The following is a 22,177-nucleotide window of genomic DNA, read 5'->3' on the forward strand; positions in this document are numbered from 1 at the left end:
ACTGTAGTCCAGGGGAGGAGCCACCTATCGCGTGATACTTCGAAGACTCTTCCAGGACAACAATGTGCAATCATCCGGACCCAACACTAGGCGGCAATCTATGCACAGATATGAATGTCAGCAGCCTTACATGCCAAGGAATGTTCCGCCGAATGCACCAGTCTTTTTTCATGTGGGGGCCCTTTGCTTGGCTGCCTGCCCACTGGGAAATAATCTGTGATTCTCGCCGGGGGGGCACAGGGCGCTCATCTACATCAATGCGAAATCTCCCCTCACTTGGCCACTCCAGTCCGTCTGACCCTACATGGGATCGTCGTCCCTGTTGATCCTCGACGACTCCCCACGCATGGGTTCTCTCTCGCAGCAGTAGACCAGCCAGGGGGGGGGGGAGGGGGCCTGCACATCCTGGACCCCCAAGCAGCAAGGACCAGAGCTGACTCTGCGATCTCCTCTGAGACGCCTCCTCCTGGGTTAAGGATTACCCCTGTGCCCCTTCACGATTTCGGGATACCCACCGGGAGGGATCTCTACCAGTAACAAGGTCCCTCTTACTCCTCAGACCCCACTGCGGGCCTGTTTCAGTCCACACCGGCCGGTGTCTATGGCCCCGCAGCATTCATTCCCCCACCGCCGAGGGGAGAGGGGGGATGCGGATCGCGGTCCTTCGCTCACCCCCGGTCCCCTTGGGGGCTCAGTGATTGTCAGTTCCAGCCAATGTCTGGCAGGCCCGCACCTCAATTGCAGCTTCCAGGAGTCTCTTTTCCTTCTGGCCACCGTGGGGAGACAGCCCGGGGGGAGGGTCCATCTTCTCAAGCCCCACTATCTGCCCCATCTGCCTCTTACCTGCTCCCGCGACCGACCACAATCTCGACTCTCGGTGAGCGGACCCGACCGGCGACTTTCGGTCCGGGTCCCCGTTGTTTATGCACTCCGGGCGGCCTCAAGATCAAGCTGGTCCCCAGCTCCAGGCACAGCACAGGCCTCAACCTCCGGAGCCCGTATCACCGGCTCCCCGACATCCTAGGAAGGTCGTAGTAGGCGCTGAGTGCGTCGCTTACACTCAGCCTTCAATATAAAGGCTTGAAGAGCAGGATGAGTAGCAGGATGTTAGGGCTGGAGGGTGGTCACGTCAGAGCCGAGAGCTTACACTGCCATCTTGGACCAGCCCGTAGCTCCTCCAGGGGGCTTGTTGGGTTGGTCTCTTGTGTGCTTTTGTTGTAGTCCACAAACAAGCACATAGAGAGGCAACAAAGCAGTTATTTTTCAAAATGATTCAACACACTAAAAATAGGAGTGTCCTTCAATGATGCGAAAAAACGGTCTCTTTAATACATCCTTGAACTATTCTCGATGCAAATGATCAAGCACAACAGCCACAGTGCAGCCAACGCGTTTCGCCCAAATGGGGCTTCCTCAGGGCATGAGACTGAGTCCACCAGTGTAGTGGTAATCTCTGATATATCTGGTCAATGTGATATAAGCTTATAATAGAGGTATCTCATCCGTAAAAAGTAAGTATTCTCCCGGAGAGTATTCAATAAAAATGGTGCACGCTTCGCACAGGACGGTTCACAGTTGCTTCAAAGAACCACGTCGTAGAAATATCAAACGTTTCTGCAGATTGCTGGTGTACGCTATGATATGCGACACTTAGTGTAAATAGTTGCTCCTCAGTCGTCCCCCGTAAGACGCTGAGGTTCTCGACCCGCCGACAGCCCAACTCGAAATCCAGCATTGAAGCATTTTGAAAAATAACTGCTTTGTTGCTTCTCTATGTGCTTGTTTGTGGACTAAATGTTTATGTTCTTGTGGTAGTGGACCAAAGAGGTGGGTAACTGTAATCGAGTGTTTTATTAGGATAGGATAGGAAATTGCAAGGTGGTGCAACTTTTCTTTCCCCTACTGCCAATCCCTTTATTCCTGATTTTGTTGTAGGGTGGTGTATGAAGAAAACTTTCCTGTCCTCGTCATAATAATGATGGTACTAAACAAAGTGCTGTGCGGCTCCTGTGCTGTACATGACACGGATTGCCGTAGCCGTTGTGTGACGTGTTAAGGATGGCTTACTTTACTACACAATCCAGACATGGCAGGATGGCCACCCGGCAGTAGCTGGTGGGGTTGTTGGGGGGTCAAGGTAGGTTTCTTAAGTTAGACCTGGAGTAGGCAGTTTTGTTTCCAGGGTTCGGGAGACGAAGTTCCTCTCGTGCACACGTTTCTGGGGCTAGAGGTTGGCGGTGTGGCTTGGCTGGGTGGTTAGTGGTGATCCATTGTGGAGGCGGGTGAAGGTGGTGATGGTGGCAAGTGCAGAGGTTTGACTTGTGGTACTCGAGAGGACATGTGGGATGAGATCTGAAGGTGTTTGTGCCCAGAAGTTGGGGCAGCGTTTGGTGGAAGCAAGGGTCCAGACTCGTGTTGCATCGTGCCGGCAGAGGCCGTGCTTGTGGCGATGCGGAAGGGTTGGGATGGCTGTGCAGGGAGGGGCTGGGAGGGCCGGCCAGTCGCCCTATCGCGTGCATCCTCCCATCCCGCCGGGGCGAGGTGTGAAGCGGCAGCCAGTGGGCCCCCGCACAGGCGATCCCACGCTGAACTCTGCCGCCTTGGCGTGGCGATGCGTGGCGTGAGTTGGAATGGAATTTTTTATTGTCCGTGTTGACTTTCCTTGATGGAGGCGGCTTGTTCCTCAATCCAGCGACCTTGAGGCCAAAGCAAACAGAGCCAGGATAAAAAGCAGTGGCCGGGTGTGGGACGACAGACACTACTTCCCTGGCAGGAAGACGCGGGTACCCTGAGCTGAGTGACTGCGGTGTAGAGTTGAGCGCCATGAGGCCGAGGTAAAGTGCCAAGTGTTTGCAGACTGCACGGCATGGCTGCCGGTGCATGGGAAGTCATTTAATTAATCGCAGTGCAGGGAGGCAGTCCGTCCTGCTGTCCCTCACTCTTTCTGTCTCTTATCAGCATTTTTCCTGTATTTTGAAAAAAGATGTGCTCCATTTATATTATTTTTGGTTCGTTTATTTTTAATTGCTAACAGATGTATAAAGTTGTTTATGAAAATGCACACATTTTATTAAATAAGCTTGAAGTTTGCGTTATTCTTTGGTTTAGTCGCAAAGGAGGGAGCGGGCTCGTAGCCGGCCACCCCATGCCGCCGGCCGGCCAGTACCTGGGCGTGAAGGTCACTAGAGAAGCGCGGCTCCTCCTGCCCTGGGAATGCGGTGGGAGGCTTGTCCTTGTTAGCTGTGTCCAGCTGGGATGCGGGCATTCCGCGCGGCACACAGTGAATCCCAGGCTCGGCCGCGCCTTCAACCTGTAGAAGTGTAGAGTGCAGGGCGGCCTATGAGGAAACCAGAAGAGCCGGCCGCCCGGGGACCTTCCCGTGCCCCATAGACTGTCCGCCTCCGACAGGGGTGGTTCGTATTGTCCGAGGTGAAGTGGCGCAGGAGCTTGGAGTAAGGCGATAGAATATACCCACTGCCGCCTCTCCCTCTGCTCCAAGCTTCCTACCCAGTGTCCTAAATACCCAATCCCTTCCATTTAGGAAAAGTGCTCAGTGCTGCAGTCGGGGCGCGGGGAGCCCAGGCCTGCGCTTCACTTGTGCCCATCCGAAGGGTGCCTCCACGCTGCACCCTGTTATTGGGAGGAATGGGTCAGGCCGACATTGGCTCTGGATGAGGCTGGCCAGGTGCCTCGGGCACCCGGCCCACACGCTCCCTTACACAGCCGCGTTGGCAGGGGCTGCAGAGTGGTGGACGCGACCCAGGTAGTATCGATGCCACCTGGGCGTGAGGTCTGCGCCGCACACGTGTGCTTCGCAGAGGTTGTAACTTTATTCCACTGTAAAAATGGACGCCCCCCTTTCTGACAGAAGATGCCCAGCGCGTGGCACGCCTCACTTCACGTGCCGTCCGTGGCAGAGGCGGAAGCGCTGCTAATGGCGCGGGACAAAAGAGGGGCCGGGGCAGAGACGCCCCTGGGGAGGTGAAGACACGACAGGGAATGCATAAGAATATCACACGATTTAGTTACTGCTAGCGGGGAGAGCAAAGACTGGGCCATGTCACCTCAAGAGCTCAGATTATACTAGGGCAGTACCTCAGAAGGGGCTGAGAAAGGCGCGACAGGATTTGTGTACCGCAGGAGGCGAAAGGAGATTAGGACAGTGTCAGTCTAAGTACGAAGTGAAGAGCCTGACTCACTATCACTGCAGGGGGTGAGAGATGAGAGTGGGGCAGTGTCAGCAGGGCTGAGTGGAGTGAGACGGGCAGTATACGGCAGGGGTTGAGAAGAGACTGGGACAGTGTCAGCAGGGCTGAGAGGAGTGAGACGGGCAGTATACGGCAGAGGGTGAGAAGAGACTGGGGCAGGGTCAGCAGGGCTGAGAGAAGTAAGACGGGCAGTATACGGTAGGGGTTGAGAAGAGACTGGGGCAGTGTCAGCAGGGCTGAGTGGAGTGAGACGGGCAGTATACGGCAGGGGTTGAGAAGAGACTGGGACAGTGTCAGCAGGGCTGAGTGGAGTGAGACGGGCAGTATACGGCAGGGGTTCAGAAGAGACTGAGGCAGTGTCAGCAGGGCTGAGTGGAGTGAGACGGGCAGTATACGGCAGGGGTTCAGAAGAGACTGGAACAGTGTCAGCAGGGCTGAGTGGAGTGAGACGGGCAGTATACGGCAGGGGTTGAGAAGAGACTGAGGCAGTGTCAGCAGGGCTGAGAGGAGTGAGACAGGCAGTATACGGCAGGGGTTGAGAAGAGACTGGGACAGTGTCAGCAGGGCTGAGTGGAGTGAGACGGGCAGTATACGGCAGGGGTTGAGAAGAGACTGAGGCAGTGTCAGCAGGGCTGAGAGGAGTGAGACGGGCAGTATACGGCAGGGGTTGAGAAGAGACTGAGGCAGTGTCAGCAGGGCTGAGTGGAGTGTGACGGGCAGGATACGGCAGGGGTTGAGAGGAGACTGAGGCAGTGTCAGCAGGGCTGAGAGGAGTGAGACGGGCAGTATACGGCAGGGGTTGAGAAGAGACTGGGACAGTGTCGGCTGAGTGGAGTGAGACGGGCATTATACGGCAGGGGTTGAGAAGAGACTGAGGCAGTGTCAGCAGGGCTGAGAGGAGTGAGACGGGCAGTATACGGCAGGGGTTGAGAAGAGACTGGGACAGAGTCAGCAGGGCTGAGGGGAGTGAGACGGGCAGTATACGGCAGGGGTTGAGAAGAGACTGGGGCAGTGTCAGCAGGGCTGAGAGGAGTGAGACGGGCAGTATACGGCAGGGGTTGAGAAGAGACTGAGGCAGTGTCAGCAGGGCTGAGACGAGTGAGACGGGCAGTATACGGCAGGGGTTGAGAAGAGACTGAGGCAGTGTCAGCAGGGCTGAGAGGAGTGAGACGGGCAGTATACGGCAGGGGTTGAGAAGAGACTGGGGCAGTGTCAGCAGGGCTGAGAGGAGTGAGACGGGCAGTATACGGCAGGGGTTGAGAAGAGACTGGGGCAGTGTCAGCAGGGCTGAGAGGAGTGAGACGGGCAGTATAGGGCAGGGGTTGAGAAGGGACTGGGGCAGTGTCAGCAGGGCTGAGAGGAGTGAGACGGGCAGTATACGGCAGGGGTTGAGAGGAGACTGAGGCAGTGTCAGCAGGGCTGAGAGGAGTGAGACGGGCAGTATACTGCAGGGGTTGATAAGAGACTGGGACAGTGTCAGCAGGGCTGAGAGGAGTGAGACGGGCAGTATACGGCAGGGGTTGAGAAGAGACTGGGGCAGTGTCAGCAGGGCTGAGAGGAGTGAGACGGGCAGTATAGAGCAGGGGTTGAGAAGAGACTGGGGCAGTGTCAGCAGGGCTGAGGGGAGTGAGACGGGCAGTATACGGCAGGGGTTGAGAAGAGACTGAGGAAGTGTCATCAGGGCTGAGAGGAGTGAGACGGGCAGCATACGGCAGGGGGTGAGAAGAGACTGGGGCAGGGTCAGCAGGGCTGAGGGGAGTGAGACCGGCAGTATACGGCAGGGGTTGAGAAGAGACTGGGGCAGTGTCAGCAGGGCTGAAAGGAGTAAAACGGGCAGTATACGGCAGGGGGTGAGAAGAGACTGGGGCAGGGTCAGCAGGGCTGAGAGGAGTGAGACGGGCAGTATACGGCAGGGGTTGAGAAGAGACTGAGGCAGTGTCAGCAGGGCTGAGAGGAGTGAGACGGGCAGGAAACGGCAGGAGTTGAGAAGAGACTGAGGCAGTGTCAGCAGGGCTGAGAGGAGTGAGACGGGCAGTATACAGCAGGGGTTGAGAAGAGACTGGGGCAGTGTCAGCAGGGCTGAGAGGAGTGAGACGGGCAGTATACGGCAAGGGTTGAGAAGAGACTGGGGCAGTGTCAGCAGGGCTGAGAGGAGTGAGGCGGGCAGTATACGGCAGGGGGTGAGAAGAGACTGGGGTAGGGTCAGCAGGGCTGAGGGGAGTGAGACCGGCAGTATACGGCAGGGGTTGAGAAGAGACTGGGGCAGTGTCAGCAGGGCTGAAAGGAGTAAAACGGGCAGTATACGGCAGGGGGTGAGAAGAGACTGGGGCAGGGTCAGCAGGGCTGAGAGGAGTGAGACGGGCAGTATACAGCAGGGGTTGAGAAGAGACTGGGGCAGTGTCAGCAGGGCTGAGGGGAGTGAGACTGGCAGTATACGGCAGGGGTTGAGAAGAGACTGAGGCAGTGTCAGCAGGGCTGAGAGGAGTGAGACGGGCAGTATACGGCAGGGGTTGAGAAGAGACTGAGGCAGTGTCAGCAGGGCTGAGAGGAGTGAGACGGGCAGTATACAGCAGGAGTTGAGAAGAGACTGGGGCAGTGTCAGCAGGGCTGAGAGGAGTAAGACGGGCAGTATACGGCAGGGGTTGAGAAGAGACTGGGGCAGTGTCAGCAGGGCTGAGAGGAGTGAGACGGGCAGTATACGGCAGGGGGTGAGAAGAGACTGGGGCAGCGTCAGCAGGGCTGAGAGGAGTTAGACGGGCAGAATGCAGCAGGGGTTGAGAAGAGACTGGGGCAGTGTCAGCAGGGCTGAAAGGAGTAAAACAGGCAGTATACGGCAGGGGTTGAGAAGAGACTGGGGCAGGGTCAGCAGGGCTGAGAGGAGGGAGACGGGCAGTATACAGCAGGGGTTGAGAAGAGACTGGGGCAGTGTCAGCAGGGCTGAGAGGAGGGAGACGGGCAGTATACAGCAGGGGTTGAGAAGAGACTGGGGCAGTGTCAGCAGGGCTGAGGGGAGTGAGACGGGCAGTATACGGCAGGGGGTGAGAAGAGACTGGGGCAGCGTCAGCAGGGCTGAGAGGAGTGAGACGGGCAGTATACTGCAGGGAGTGAGGAGAGACTGGGGCAGTGTCAGCAGGGCTGAGAGAAGTGAGACGGGCAGTATACTGCAGGGAGTGAGGAGAGACTGGGGCAGTGTCAGAAGGGCTGAGAGGAGTGAGAAGGGCAGTATACTGCAAGGAGTGAGGAGAGACTGGGGCAGTGTCAGCAGGGCTGAAAGGAGTGAGACGGGCAGTATACTGCAGGGAGTGAGGAGAGACTGGGGCAGTATCACTGCAGGGCTGAGAGGAGTGAGACAGGCAGTATACTGCAGGGAGTGAGGAGAGACCGGGGCAGTATCACTGCAGGGCTGAGAGGAGTGAGACAGGCAGTATACTGCAGGAAGTGAGGAGAGACTGGGGCAGTATCACTGCAGGGCTGAGAGGAGTGAGATGGCAGTTTACGGTAGAGTGTGAGGAGAGGCTCACTGAGGCAGTGTCACGGAATGAGAGAAAGGAGACGGGGCAGGATACTACAGGATGTGAGTTGAGACTGGGGCAGTGTCACTGGGTCAGAGGAGTGAGAAGGGCAGTATACAGCAAGGGGCGATAAGAGACTGGGGCAGTGTCACAGCAGGGCGGAGAGGAGTGAGACGGGCAGTATACTGCAGGGGGCGAGGAGAGACGGGGGCAGTGTTACAGCGGGCTGAGAGGAGTGAAGGGCAGTATACGGCAGCGGGTGAGATGAACACTAGATACGAACAATATTGGTAAATATTTTGCGTGCAGTGGCGTGTGTGGTGGTGAAAGGTGGCCTTGGCTAGATTTTCTATGTATCAGACCTGTTCCTGGACATGATTTAGGTGATACCTGGAAATGAGGCAGGTGCGATGTATGATGGCAGGTTACATTCATGCCACAGGTGTGGTAGGATGGCATTGGCTTATATTGAGGACGTGGGCAGACTCCAGTGGTTACATGGAGGACATAAGTGTGTTAGTAGGAGATGGGTTGCCTCTCGGTAAAGGACCGTGGTGTCCGTGGTGGGTGAGAAGCTGGTTCAGTGGACGCCACAGCTCTCAGTGGTACTCGAGTGGAGGGCTCGCCCACGCTGGAGTTATGAGTTTTAGGTGTGACCTCCATGTGGATTTGGGGAGTTTGAGGATCACCACCAGTAGCTGTGGTTTGTGCATGTTGCACGCTGGCTGCACTCTAGTGTGGCTAAATGTTGCATGTGTACACCGTTCACCCGTGTTGCATTGCATTCTACATGCTGATGTTGCCCCACTACCTCCACGCCATTGGTTTGGTGATGCAGTCCTTAGATGCTCATCACTGCTGTTGTAAGTGCAGCAGGTACTTAGTTGTTGTGCAGTTGGTAATCCGGTGGGGTGCTTGTGTTCTCCATGTGGCTGTGGTTTGGGAGTGCATGTAAGCGTCATGTGGCTGTCTCGACAAGTGCTTAATATAGCTATATGTGGCTGTAGTTTGGTGGTACCCGAGACTGGTCCATGTGGCTGGATTTATGTGTGCTGTTAATGTTGACCCTAAGAGCCTCTCGTTTAGGGATGTAATGGGGGTTGTGGGTAGAGGTGCTTGCTCTGGTGCTGCGCTCTGGTTTTGGTGCGCTGTTAGTATGGTAGCACCATGTGACTATGGTGTGGTTGTGCTGGAGATGGCTCTGTGTAGCTTTGGGTTGGAGTTGCTGAGGCTAATTCCATGTGGCTATTGTTTGGGGTGCTCACAATAGCTCTACTGAGGTGTGAGTTCAGGGCTATGAGGGTCCCCCACGCATCTAAAGTGTGGTTCGCTGGATCTAGAGCTGGTTACATGTGGCTGGTTTTGGGAGCTCCAATGTTAGCTCACATGTCTGGCTTTCCCCATGTGTTTGTAGTTTACACCTTGTGAGGGGTGTACACATGGGGCTGTTGTGGTTTGCTTATATTTGAGGGGATGACCCATGTGGCTATGTTGTGCACCTGCTGAGGGGTTGATCCACGTGTCTGTTGTTTGCACATGCCGAGGGTGGCTCAATTTAGCTGCAGTGTGCGCAAGCTTTAAGTGGCCCTTTGGACAGAGGTTCAGACTTCCTGAAGGCAGCCCCATGTGACTGCAGTTGAGTGTTCCTGAGGCTGTCACTCTCTGTGTCTACAGCTAGCGTGTGTTGAAGGCAGCTCATGCCGGCTGTGGCCTGCACATGCTCTGGGATGCCCCACATAGCTGTGGTTTTCCAATGCTGAAGATTGCCCCAACGCCTGGTTTAGGGGCTCAGGGTTTTACCCAGTGTGCTGTAGTTTGGGTTTACAGTAGTTGAGCATGCACTGAAGGTAGCAGCATGTGGCTGTGCTTTGGTGTTCTCAAGGTACATCTAAGTGGTCTTCTTTTGAGATATCAAGGATCCCCTAGTATGACCGTGGATTGCTGTAATGGAGTGTGCACTTAGTGTGGTATGCAACAAGCTCCCTCACGACCTATATCGGTTTAATTTGTGGAAACAACATCAAATAAGGGCTACACATGTGTAGCCTTTATTTGATGTTGTTTACACAAATTAAAGCAATATAGGTCGTGAGGAAGCTTGTTGCATATTTCTTAGTAGTATTCCCCTCTTCTCCCTGACCTCAGTTCCTTAGAGGGGGCCCCCCCCTTACTAGTAATTGCACTTAGTGTTGTGGCACAGAAGTGTGAGTGGTCTACAGGTAGACATACATTGCTGCAGTTGTGGTCATAGCAGGTCATTCCTGGTCGCTCTGGTTTGCATCTGCTGAAGGTTGCTGCAGTGTGGCGCTGGCCTGCACCTTCCAAGGGTAACCCACTTGCTTCAGTTTTGGGGCTCAGAGGATCACCCGTTATGGTTGTAGTTTGGGGTACATGACAATAATTTGAGGTTGCTGTAGTTAACATGCACTGAAGATAGCTCTATGTGGCAGTAGTTTGTGTCTTAATGGATCTTTGCATTAATTTCGGATGTAGTTGTTCAGGCTCATGGTTTGAACTACTCGAGTGTAACAACAAAGTAGTTTTGTGTGGTCGTAGTTTTGAGTTGCTGTTCTTTAGTCTGCTTTGAAGATAGGAACATGTGGTTGTAGTTTTTCGGTCGCTGTATTTTTGCATGTACTCATGTAGCCCCCATGCAGCTATAATTTGGAGGTGCTCTTGTTCAGAAAGCACATGTGGCTGTAGTTTTAGGGTGCAAAAGCTTAAACTGAAGTTATTCCTATGTGGTTGTGTGTTTGGGATTCCTGTTCACATTCAAGATTTCCTCCTATGTGGTTGGTTTTTCAGGGGGTTGTTGTAACTTAACCTTTGATGAAGATGGCACCATGTGGTTATAGTTTGGTCTTGCTGTGTTTTGGCATGCACTAAAGGTAGCTTGTGTGGGTGCAGTGTGGTTTTAGTGACGGTAATAACATGCGGCTGTACTTTGGCGGTGTAAGGTGCCACACTTGGCTCCGGTTGACGGCCGTGAAGGTCACCCAGTGTTGCAGCAGTGTGGGGTTGCTAGATTTGAGCATGCAAACAGATTAGCCCCATGTGGTCTCAGTTTTGGATTGCGGTATTTTAGCATCCACTGGAGATAGCAGCATGCAGCTGTTTTTCAAGGGCGCCTCATGTCGGTGTAGTTTGGGGGGTGCATGCACTCAAGGTAGCTCCGTGCTGTTTGTGGCTGTTGTATTTTGGCATGCACTTCAGGCTTCCCGTGCTGCTGTAGCTTGGGTTTGTTGTAGTTTGGCATGCATTGAAGGTAACAGCGCGATGCTGTTGCCCGGCGGGTTGAAGGTGCCCCACTTGGCTGCGGTTGGAAGCCGTGAAGGTCACCCGTATGGCCCCGGATCCATCGTTTTCTGCATCTTGTGTACACTTAGAGGCAGCGCAGAGCCACATTGCCCAACAAGAGATTTATGAGATGATGGAGAAGGAGGGACCAGAGTGTCCTTCAGGGCAGCCAATGGAGTTGCCCGTGACGTCACGTCCTCCATCCCTGCATCCCTCCCTGGCGAGGGGAGGGCAGCGCAGCCTGAGCACAGACGATGTGTCAGTCAAGCAGCCGGCACCAGAGCCCAGACCTGCACACGGGGAGATGGTGAGATGTCGTAGGCCTTTGCCTAATCCGCCTAGCTCGTGCTTCAACCTCCGTAAGGTGAGGGTCCATGTCCGCAGGGCGCGGGCAGCCAGCGGCAGTGGCTGGGCCGGGGAGGAGCAGCCAGGCAGCGCGGACCCGGGCCGCCCTGACGGCGGGACCCCCAGCAGGCGGGCCCGATTCAGGTACTAGAGGGGGCGGGCACAGGAGATTGAAGGGGCAGCAGGAAAGCAAAGTCGTTGTTTGGCCTAATTACCGCAAAGCTCCTTATGCTTTGAATTGAGTGGGGATGGGGGAGGGACGCGGCGAGGTGGAGGGAGGGATGCTGATGCTGGAGAGGAGAGGCATCACTGACAGCTCCCAGCGCCCCTCAATGGATGGCACCTTAGCAGCATCCCCACTTGCAGACCAAGGCAATATTTTGCTGAGAAGGAGCGGGAGGCAGCAAGAAGCGATCAGTCCCTTAGAGCGTGCGATGCTTGCCGGGGATTGGTTAGTGGTCGTCTGCAGTGAGGAAGGTGGGGGAGGGGAAGCTGGGATACTGATACCCGGGCCCTGGTGCCCAACTCATCGGCCCATGTGATCACTGTGTTCCCGGTCTGTGGGACGGAGGCGGATCGTGGCGTTCTGCCTCTCTGGGATGGAGCCCAGCTCGTCAGAGATAGAACTGGTGGCTTTGTTGTGTTTCAGGACATCAGAGTTGGCAGTGTTTCCATGTCAGCTGCCTCCTGCCCACGGCCTGACTTCATTCTTCAGCACTGCTTTTTATTAAGATGGCAGAGCGGAGGTGGCAGTGGATGGATGGCACGGGTGGCAGTGTCGGTCTGCTCTGAACAGGACTAGATGTGCATTGCACTGAATATACTCCTTAAACAGACTTTTTAAATGCGTCCCCAAACAGCAAGTTACAATAAAGGGCCGTGTCAGGTCATGGTTCCTGCGGGTGCCGCATCACCGTAAGGGCGTCTGTGCCAGACAGTAAGGAGGTGACCTCGAGGCCAGGGACAACTTAACTTGGCTTATGTGGCAGAGACATCCTGGAGGCTCGCAGTCCCAGCGCTCATGCGTGGCTGACCCGGCAGCGTGGCAGCCCTGCGCTTCATACTGGGGCAATTCATGTGGCTGGCTCCTTTCTAAGAGAGCAGTGGGCATTGCAGAGACACACTCGTGTATTACTGCGAACGCGTGAGGTTCAAAGGTCAGCGCGAGGACTCCAAGAGGATAGTGTTTGGGCCCACAGGATAGCTGTGGGCCTCAACCCACTAAATGTGCGACTGCCTAGTTGGAATATACAGATCCTGTGAGTAGTAGGACTTCGTTTCTCAGCGTCTGCCATGCTGGCTTGGCCTGTTGAGTCTCTGCTGTATTTTTGTGGCATGCTTGCTTGTACTGAGACATAGGTGAGGAAACTAGCCCCTTGGGTAAACCTGCATTTTTTACGGGACTAGAGTGAGCAAAGCTACCCTTTTCAGAAGCCTTTGATAAATGTATTTCTGCTGCTACAATTATTGTTTATTTTAGCTTTTTCTTATGCAGACCAGGCCCTAACAAGTGCTGTTCATAGACTGTGATACAAACTAGGTGTGCAGGTAAAAAAAAGTGGTGAGGCGTGGGGGTCAGATGCTGCTCATTACATAGGCATTGAAGGTTACGTTGTTTATTTTACATGTGACTTTATGCATAACAGAGTTTATGCACTATTGGCTGAAGCGTGCAGTGTATTGTAACACATCAATGAATGAACCAAGCAGCTATTTGTCTCAGCTCTGAACTCCATCAGCCCTCGCTACTTCCCTTTAGAGGTGAGAGTGACTGCTACTATTGGAAAAGACTGGTTCTGAGCTTCTTCCTCTAACTGGGGTGGTTGGCCTTGAAGTGGATAGTCTTGGGCTCTGAGTTGTGTGGCTCTCTTAATTGAATTGTGAAGCTTTTATCTCCTTTAAAGCTGCAATGTGTTCAGGACATCTTCAGCGATTATTGGTCGGGTGATAGAGCATATGTGTGAGCATGAGTGTTTTTTTATTCTGGCAGTTATATTTGGTGGCTTTTGCCTGGATACATTTGTGTGAGTCAAATGGTCTTGAGGATGCTGCGGGCATTGACGGAAGTCAGTGTAGTGCTTTTAGGACTGGGGACATGGTGCTTCAAATTATTTTGTTGTTTTTGTGCCTGCATTGTGGGTGCAGTGTTTTCGGCCTCTTGGAGGTGGGAAGTTTGATGGCTTTACAGACTATTGCAGGGGTAGTTGTCTTAGCCAGAGAAAGTCCGTCCATTGCAAGATGTCCCATCTCTTTATTAGAACTTTAATTTGAAAAAAAATTGTTCAGTGAATGTGCGTACATTTGCTTTTTTGCTGTTTCATTCAATAAAATAGAATTTGGTTTGTGCAACAGTGGGCCAATTCTGTAAGGCGTAAGGATGGAATGGATATTAACTTGATGCCAAGTTGTTGCTCTCTGGTTTCAGGCATTAATGGAAACTGCAGCAAAGCTAGGGGTGTGTGCTGCTGTAAGCACCCATTTCAGCACTACCCAACCTATTGTAAATCACCACTTTTTGCTCCTGGTTGAATGGTGTTATGTATGTTCTGAGGGAGGTCCTCAAAGTACCTGATAGAAAAAGCAACAGCCCAGCAGACCTTCGCAGATCTTAGAGGGGGTTATCTTCAAACCCAAGACATATAAGCGGTTTCTACACTCAAAGGCACACTTTATGGATAAGTCCACAAGCCAGCACACAGATGGCTTGGAAGAAAGCGTTGACCATCAGAATTTGGCCTTTAGGTGTGCTTCTCTGACCACCAGTCTACCAGCTCTAAAAGAAAGCTCTCTGAGCAACCAATCCCTGACCAGTATTAGTTTTCAGGCCTCTGGGAACCAATACGGTATGATGTTCCTCAGCCAGGAAATACTAGTGCAATGAAAGGCCAGAATAACACCAGATAGTTGCCATAAACTGGTCTTTTACGACCTTTGCACAAAGATCCTGCAGCAATTAGTGCCCAGTTTTTGGACTGTTATTCTCAAGTTACTAGAAACGGAGCCATTGGGATCCTTTTTAGTTGTCAGAGGGATTCACGGTCTAAGGTGCCACCATTAGAGTGAAGTCAAGAAGGTTTCTCATCCGTCCACAATTTATAGTAAATAACGATTAAAAAAACAGGTCCTGAAAAAATCTAACTTGTGAAGCAATGAGGATGTCGGGGGCTGGTGATAGTTTTGCTTGCGTTTTGTGTTAGTGTTTTTTTTATAACTCTCCCCTGTCTGTCTTGTAAGTAACCCTTGCTTGATGTAGCATATCTGTGCTACTGTGTCGTCTGAAAGTGATCCATAACTGGGGCATGCAGAAAGGAGAAGCCTGACACTTTTGTGTGTGTGATCCAACAGGTTGCAATTTCCCCAGCTGGCACTGAGGAGGAGGTTGGGCCAGCTGAGCTGTATGTCTAGGTCTGCGCTGAAACTACGCTCTTGGCCGCTGACAATCCTTTATTACCTCCTGCCCTTCGGTGCCCTTAAACCTTTGGCCAGAGTGGGATGGAGGCCTACCAGCAGGGTAAGTGTCCAGCAGAGATTTATAAATAGCTTGTGAGCCATGAGGACAGTAAGGGGCAAGTGGGTGGGCAGAGGGTTATTAAGACAAGGGGTTTGTAGGCTGGCAGACTAAGGCATTGGGTTTAGGGTAACAGATTTGCAAGGACTAACAATGTTGTGTAGTTAATCCGTGTCATGATATGCATACAACCTTTATTTTCACAGTACAACTGGCCTTTTGTAGCCTTTTGCTCATTTATGTAGTGGTAAACATCCGAGAACTACCAAGTGCTTGGTGAGTTGAGGCTTCCAGATTTTAAGACGCAGCATGTTGGCATTGCAGTGTTGTGTGATGTACTTCTTTCAGTGATGCAGGTGGATGTGTTTTCAGATGAGGGGCAGATGAGTTTGATGACTGCTTGGTGAGGAATATTATGCGGTATATTTAGGGCTCACATCTGGAATAAGGGAAGTAGATTCCTGGTACGAGCGCCCTGAGATGAATGAAAGAGATGGAGGTTGAATCTGGAAGGGAAGTGCAGTTAAATGACAGAAAACCTGGGCCTTAAAAAAAGGAATAGATTGGATTAATTTGTTCATATTCATTTTATTTACTGAATAGCATTCCGAAAATTAACACTATACATACCTGACATAAAGGATCGTGGGTCTCAACATTGAGGTTATCACCGTTCAAACACATGTTCTGAATGTTTCAGACGAACTACAAGACAAAGAGCCGCACATTCATAGCAATCATTTTCATATTTCAAATTTTAGTCAATCATACGTTTTGCAGCTGATGTTAAAGAGGATTTGAAAGCCAAAAGATCTTCTGTATGGAAGAGATTTGTTTTGAGGGCCCTTTTCAACACATGTATTGTGGGGGGCATAGGAGGTAAGCGGGTAGTTTGAGAAGAACAGGAGGAAGACATGGCAATGACCAGGGTGTATTTGTTGGCAGATAGATGTTTTCCGACTGGAGGGTATCAGAAGACAGTCTTGACAAAGTAGGGGGTGTTTCAGGATGTCTTTATAGCATAGAATCGCGTGAGTGCTAGTATATCACCCTTAGGTGGGCAGCTAACGAGCCACCTTGGTATTGGTGGTCCGAGATGTGGTAATTTCATGTGCAGTTAAAATAATACATGTACGTTTTTTGACTTTGTCAAGGATAAGTGAGGTGTTGAATGGGTGGCATGCTGGAAAACAGTGACTTTAATCTCGCTTGTTCATTGCTGGGATTTGAGGCTATGAAATAGAAAATTTCATGATGCTGTGCTTCTGGAATCTGACTGCCAATGCAGTGTTGCAGATAAATAATTCCAGCGGTGTGCAAGAATTGAATAGGACACTCACTTTCCAAGTGAAAGTGTAAACATATGCGGGGATAATGAATTAGGGGTGCTCAGACTGGCTGTCGGCAGATTTAGCTGGAAAGAACATTTCAGTTTAAGGAGTTGAGTTGTGTGGAACTGAGTACCACCCAGTATTTAACTGCTGTTAGACCGTGGGAGGTCCAGAAATGGTGTTGGGATATGAGCATGAGAAAGAAGGCTAAGCTATGCATGTCCTATGCAGAAGCTCAAGCTGAAAGAGGATTCATTTGCCATGGGGGGGGGGGGGGGTGCAGTTAAAGTTGGGTACAGTCTGGAGCCATGGGGTGCTGTATGTGGCATGGACGAGAAAGAGCGGAAGAACAATTTTGGGGTGAAATAAGAACCAGTCAACAGATGTAACTGCAGTGCATACTGAGGTCAGAATTGATTGTTCTTTGGTATATTTGATTATGTTAAAAAGATTATGAAGAGGATATGTGTGGAATTTCTTTTGCCCGACAGCCAGGGACATCATCTTTAGGGTCAAGGGCAACAAGGTTTTTTGTTTTGTTTGTCCACTGGACTACTATTGACTGAAAGTTTACAGGCCCACTGTATAGATCTGTGAAAAAAGGCCCACCGGTCACTAAGGCAGTATTTGTAGCCATGTGTATAAGCTGTTCTAACGTGTATATATACATTATGAATGCATTGCCTTAACTATTAGGGTTAATACTCTAAGGAAACGTAGTAAGCTGGGCTCTCAGCTTGCATTGCCGAATGTGGTTCAAGCATAAAAACGTGTATATAACGCCGAAGTAAAGGGCATTGAATTGAATCTTCTAGATCCTTGCAAAAATGTTACAGTTTAAGGATATTTATAATGATCGCTGGTTATATGCAAATACGTGCAGAAGCCTGAGACAAGATAGGTAATTGTTTACTTTTGTAAATGAAATGTGTAAAAAATATTGTGCAACGCTAGATACCATTTCTGTGAGGCATGATTTAGTTAAACATGCCTATATTTAATAAATAAAAAAAAGCTAATAATGAAGAATCGGCGTAAAACCATTATTAGCGACATAAAAGTAAATTGGGGGGGGGGGGGCTTAGTTCTTGTTCACTAAAGTGCTTTCAGGAATTCACAAGACTTTACAGGAGTAGATCTGGAAACCGTACTCTTAACAAAAAGTTTGTGAATTCCAATTTCACACGAGCAAATATAAAGACACATATCCTCCTTCCAAAACCAGCTCAGTTATTGCAAATTCACTTTCCATACAGCCTCTTGTTGCCCACCCTGGAAAAAGTTTTATTTCTGCCCTTTTTGGAAGTATATTTCTAACCTGATCCAGTGTGGCAAAAAGTTAGAGAGGAGTTTGTGAATTCCTTAAGCATGTATTTTTTTGGGGGTGTGCAGACTTGCAGGGCGTTCCAACCCTGTAACTACCACTTCCTCCCTTTCTCCAGCCCGGGATGGGGTTTTGTGGAAATTTTGCAAAATCAGACTCTTGCTTGAATGAAAACCTGGATATAATATGAGCCCTGGCACAAACAGAAAACCTGATTTCACAATTCTGACGTAATAAGAATGCTGTAATCCAGCAAGGAGCTAAAGAGGGAATCTATATGCCAGGCCACCCTCCAATCAACATATAATCCAACAACAAGGACCTGGCATTCTTAGGCACTCATCAATTTGTATATTTTTATCTTCTTCCAGGCTCAGTAGTTCTTTTCATGAACTCTGACCTAATCCCCCGTGCCTCGATACTTAATAATTTAATACTCCCACAGCGGGGGGGGGGGGGGGGGGGGGGGGGGGAGACACAGTCAAAAGTCAGTTCAATAAACCAGCACCAGTCAACAATAGAGTGTATATGTGCCACAAAGACAGAATGGTGCAAAAAGGTGTAGGAAAATGAGAAAGTATCTCACGTGCGCACCACCGGAGGAGCTACTGGCAGGTTCTCACCAGCTTTCCCACGTATTTGTCATCAATAACTTTCTCGTATAAAATGAAATATGTGTCCAGTGCGGGAAAGGTGTGAAAATTGAATAAGAAAAAAAAACAAGACCCCATGAAGAATGAGATACAAGAAGTCTCAGAGGTGATCGTTGACCTCAGTTGCCCTGATGAACTCACGTGCGCACCACCGGAGGAGCTACTGGCAGGTTCTCACCAGCTTTCCCACGTACTTGTCATCAATAACTTTCTCGTATAAAATGAAATATGTGTCCAGTGCGGGAAAGGTGTGAAAATTGAATAAGAAAAAAAACAAGACCCCATGAAGAATGAGATACAAGAAGTCTCAGAGGTGATCGTTGACCTCAGTTGCCCTGATGAATTTGCCGTTGCTGTTGGAAAGGCAATGAAACATGTTGAATAATTTAATCAAAAAGAGGCTAGCTGAGGTAGGGGGAAGGGGTTTGTTTAAACAGAATTCTAGTTTAAAGGTATTCGTGAATCAATTTTGTTTTGTCAGAAGGTTGTGGCACCTGGTAGGTGTGCTCATGAAGCCCTCACCCACCAACCTAGTTGGTGGCATGCTTCATCGGGCCCACCCAGTGACACCTAACGTGTCCCGGGTGTGCTACGACGCCTGGTGACAGCGGAGCAGGTGTATCACTGTGTGTGCGGTGAAGAATGTTTTGATTGTGAGTTAAAACGGCTTGGCGGGGGTCCCAGTACCCGAAAGTAGAACAGACTTTAATACCTGGGCCTCCGTCAGCGGTTAAAAATAAGGCAGGTGGACGTTAGAGGCGAGTTACGACCTCCCACGTCCTTGGTAGGTCAACATGTTTCAGCCAGTGCCTTATGGATATGCTGGCTTTCTTCAGGACGATTAAAAAGTGTGTGTAATTAAAACTAGTGGACGTGTGATACAGACTATGTGTCTACACGCCCTAAAGTGTATCTATGTGTGAGAGGAGGGATTCCCTTCTCAAGACCACGCTAGTTTTAAGGATTATTTCTTCAAGGTTATTGAAGAGGCAAAGTGGTTAATCAGGATTACTGACCAGAGCCTGCTGTGGACCTGTAGTGCCTCCTTCGCAACATGTTGGCCATCCTCAAAGTGGTTAACAACATGCTATGTTTTTAATATTGGGCCAACTCACGCTGTGGAATAGAAAGTTATGAGTGCGTATGTGAGTTGAACTCAGTTTTATTTGAGACTTCTTGTTTCTCATCCTTCATGGGGTCTTGTTTTTTCTTTTTAGATGTTCACATCTTTCCTGCACTGGACACATTTCATTTTATATGAGAAAGGTATCGATGATGACAAATACGTGGGCAAGCTGGTGAGAACCTGCCAGTAGCTCCTCCAGTGGTGCACACGTGAGATGCTTTCTAGTTTTCCTACACCTTTTTGCACCATTCTGTTTTTGGGGCACATATACATTCTATTGTTGACTGGTGCTGGTTGGGCGAACTGACTGTTAACTGTTTTTTTCCCCACTGTGGGAGTTTTAAATTATTAAGTATCGGGGCACGGGGGATTAGGTCAGACTTCATGAAAAGAACTACTGAGCCTGGGAAAAGATAAAAATATCGCCCTATGAGTAAACCTACGTATTTACGTATACAAATTGATGAGCGTGTCTAAGAATGCCAGGTCCTTGTTGTTGTAATAAGAATGCTGCCATCATTTGTCCCCTCAGTGCATGGTACTAAATGAAACAAGTGATTTCTTTTGCAGGATAACTAGATTTGTGAAACCTCATGCTCCTTGAACAAGTAAATATTTTATAAAATTTCACACTGAGATGTTGAGAAGGTTGAAGGTGCAGGATGTAGTGGCAAGCAACTTCCTTGAACAAGTAGATATTTAAAAAAATTCACATGGAGAGGTTGAGAAGGTTGAGGTGCAGGATTCTTATGGGCAGAAGCAACAATATTAGAAATGTGGGAGAGAAGTATCAGTGGATAGTGTGAAACCTATTGGAGACTGAAAAGGAAGTTATTGGAGAAGGCAGAAGTAAAATGGTCGACCACAGAGTACACTAAGTTTTGTGATGAGGTGAGTTGTAGGAATAAAAAAATGGTATTGGAAGTGTTTCGGCTAAGTGCTAGAAGAGAGGAAAACATATGATAGACAAGACAGATTGATGAGGACAATGACGGAGAGAGCAAGACACTCAATAGTTTCAAGTTCTAAAGGAGCATGAAATGAAATGAAATGAAATGAAATGAAATGAAATGAAATGAAGAAAGTTCTTAATAAAGCGCACTGCGACCAAGCGGCTTCCTGGCGCTGAAAGTAGAAAGCTAAGGAAGTGGAGAATGCTGAAAGTAATTCAGCCGGAGTACGCTATGGAGAACAGATGTGTCTTGAGGGCTTTACGGAATTGGGGGTAGGTTTTCAGATGTTGGGTCTCTGGTGTGTCAAGGTTATTGGAGTGAAGTTGCTTAGAGTAACCTATTGGGAAAGGATTAGGAGGTTGCTGGTTATGTTGATTTTGGAAGAAAAAAAGGAGAAAAGCATTCAGCCAAGAAGCTCAGCAGTGTTGCTATGTGTAAGGTAAGAAAACTTGGAGGAGAACTGAAATCTGGACATAATGGTGCTGAGAAATTAAAGGGAGAGGATGTTGCATTGACGAAGAATCGAGGAATTTCAATAGGAGTGTGAAAGAAATTGGATTATTTGGGGTGAGTGAATAGCTACCTAGAGGAATAATCACAACCCTTTCTTGGTGGACCCCTTGAGTCACTAAATTAACTTGAGCTCAACTCCCCAGGTAGCTATGGCATAGAGGAGATCAGCTTTACGTAGGTGAATGTGTGAAATATGTATAGTAGTACAAAAACAGTAGTACATTTTGAAAATGGAAAAGAATAAAACTCCCTAACCATATTACAAACAAGAGTAAAAATTAATAAGCAAAATGACAAAAATCCTATAAGGGAAACCTGAGATAAGAATTTTTAAAGTTTTAAGTTGAAATAGCGCAAAGAAGCTTAAAGTACCAGCGATAGTCAATGGTCACTGTAGACCAGAAACTAGGCTCAATTTGACATTGACCGAGATGGAGCGTGGGTCTAATACACCGAAAGGTTTGACCTGGTCTAAGATTTTACCTTCTGACTTTAGACCCTTAAGTCCTAAACCACTACAGGAGTACACTTCTGAAGCCCCCTCCAGAACCATAGGGGGAGGCACTTAAGAGACTCACAGGGTGTCAGGCAGAGGCCAAACAGCACGGTCCAGTCTAGGGTCTCAAAACCGCTGGTTAGTTGGGTATTTGGAGGAAAAGGCCACTTGTAGCTTATTGTGCCTCCATAGTTTTAATATGATGTCAGCCTTATGACCCTTGAAGTGCACTTCTTTGTCCTGGGTCTAGGGCTCTTCTCAGGTAGCAGACAGCAGGTTCAGTCCTCTTCTGATCTTCCTCATTTCCAGAAGTGTACTGAAGTGAGTGCCTGGAGGTGCAGTATTTATACCTGGTTCCAGAAAGCTGGTGTGAAAGATTCTTCGGTACACCCTAACCAATGGGTTAAGAGTTCCCAGGGCCAGAGAACTTTTAAAGCATGGGCAAAGTGGCCAGTTAGCCAGGGACCCCAACTTCCAAAGAGCCTCCTGGGAAGTGTATTTTCTTGCTATTTTCTCTATCTAAATCTCTTTCTCTGTGCCTTCCTCTACATCTGACTCTGTCCTGTATAATTAAAAGGATTTATTGGGGACCCACAAGACCTATTTTGGCTTTTCTGTCTGACTGTCTTAAAGCTTAACATATCATTCAGTATTGTTTGGCAGCATATTGGATAGAATTAGCTGGAAATGGGCTATAAAGTTCAAATTTGTTCAGGATAGAGCCCTCCAATTATACCCAGGCAAGAGCAATCTATAAGATGATGCTGCCAGAACCTCTTTGGGCATTTTCAAGATGTCTAAAATCTGTGGCCACACTAAAGTTGGGAATAGAGGTGTGCGTGTGGCATGTGCTGTGATACTCCTAGTGGCCTCCCACATTAAACACTCTCACTTGTCTAGTAGAACAAAAG

At 49.7% G+C, this 22,177-nt stretch overlaps 1 protein-coding gene across 7 annotated transcripts in view; it reads left to right on the forward strand.

Annotated features, from left to right (window-relative positions):
- PISD (phosphatidylserine decarboxylase) overlaps positions 1-22,177 on the forward strand; it is a 323,469-nt gene that overhangs the window by 219,215 nt on the left and 82,077 nt on the right. Inside the window, exons 1-3 of one of the 7 annotated variants that reach the window (XM_086942821.1) lie at positions 2,678-2,834; positions 14,708-14,873; positions 19,396-19,476. The exons of 1 other annotated variant lie outside the window; for it this stretch is intronic. In XM_086942821.1, the coding sequence (XP_086798947.1) occupies positions 2,824-2,834; positions 14,708-14,873; positions 19,396-19,476 (258 nt within the window). In that variant the 5' untranslated portion in view covers positions 2,678-2,823. Of the gene's footprint in view, positions 1-2,677; positions 2,835-11,294; positions 11,507-14,707; positions 14,874-19,395; positions 19,477-22,177 lie in introns of those variants that run through there. 5 more of the 7 variants (XM_086942817.1, XM_086942822.1, XM_086942823.1 and 2 more) reach the window with 5 other exon arrangements.

The sequence above is a fragment of the Lissotriton vulgaris genome, chromosome 11 (assembly GCF_964263255.1).
Source record: "Lissotriton vulgaris chromosome 11, aLisVul1.2, whole genome shotgun sequence".
Lineage (NCBI taxonomy): Eukaryota > Metazoa > Chordata > Amphibia > Caudata > Salamandridae > Lissotriton > Lissotriton vulgaris.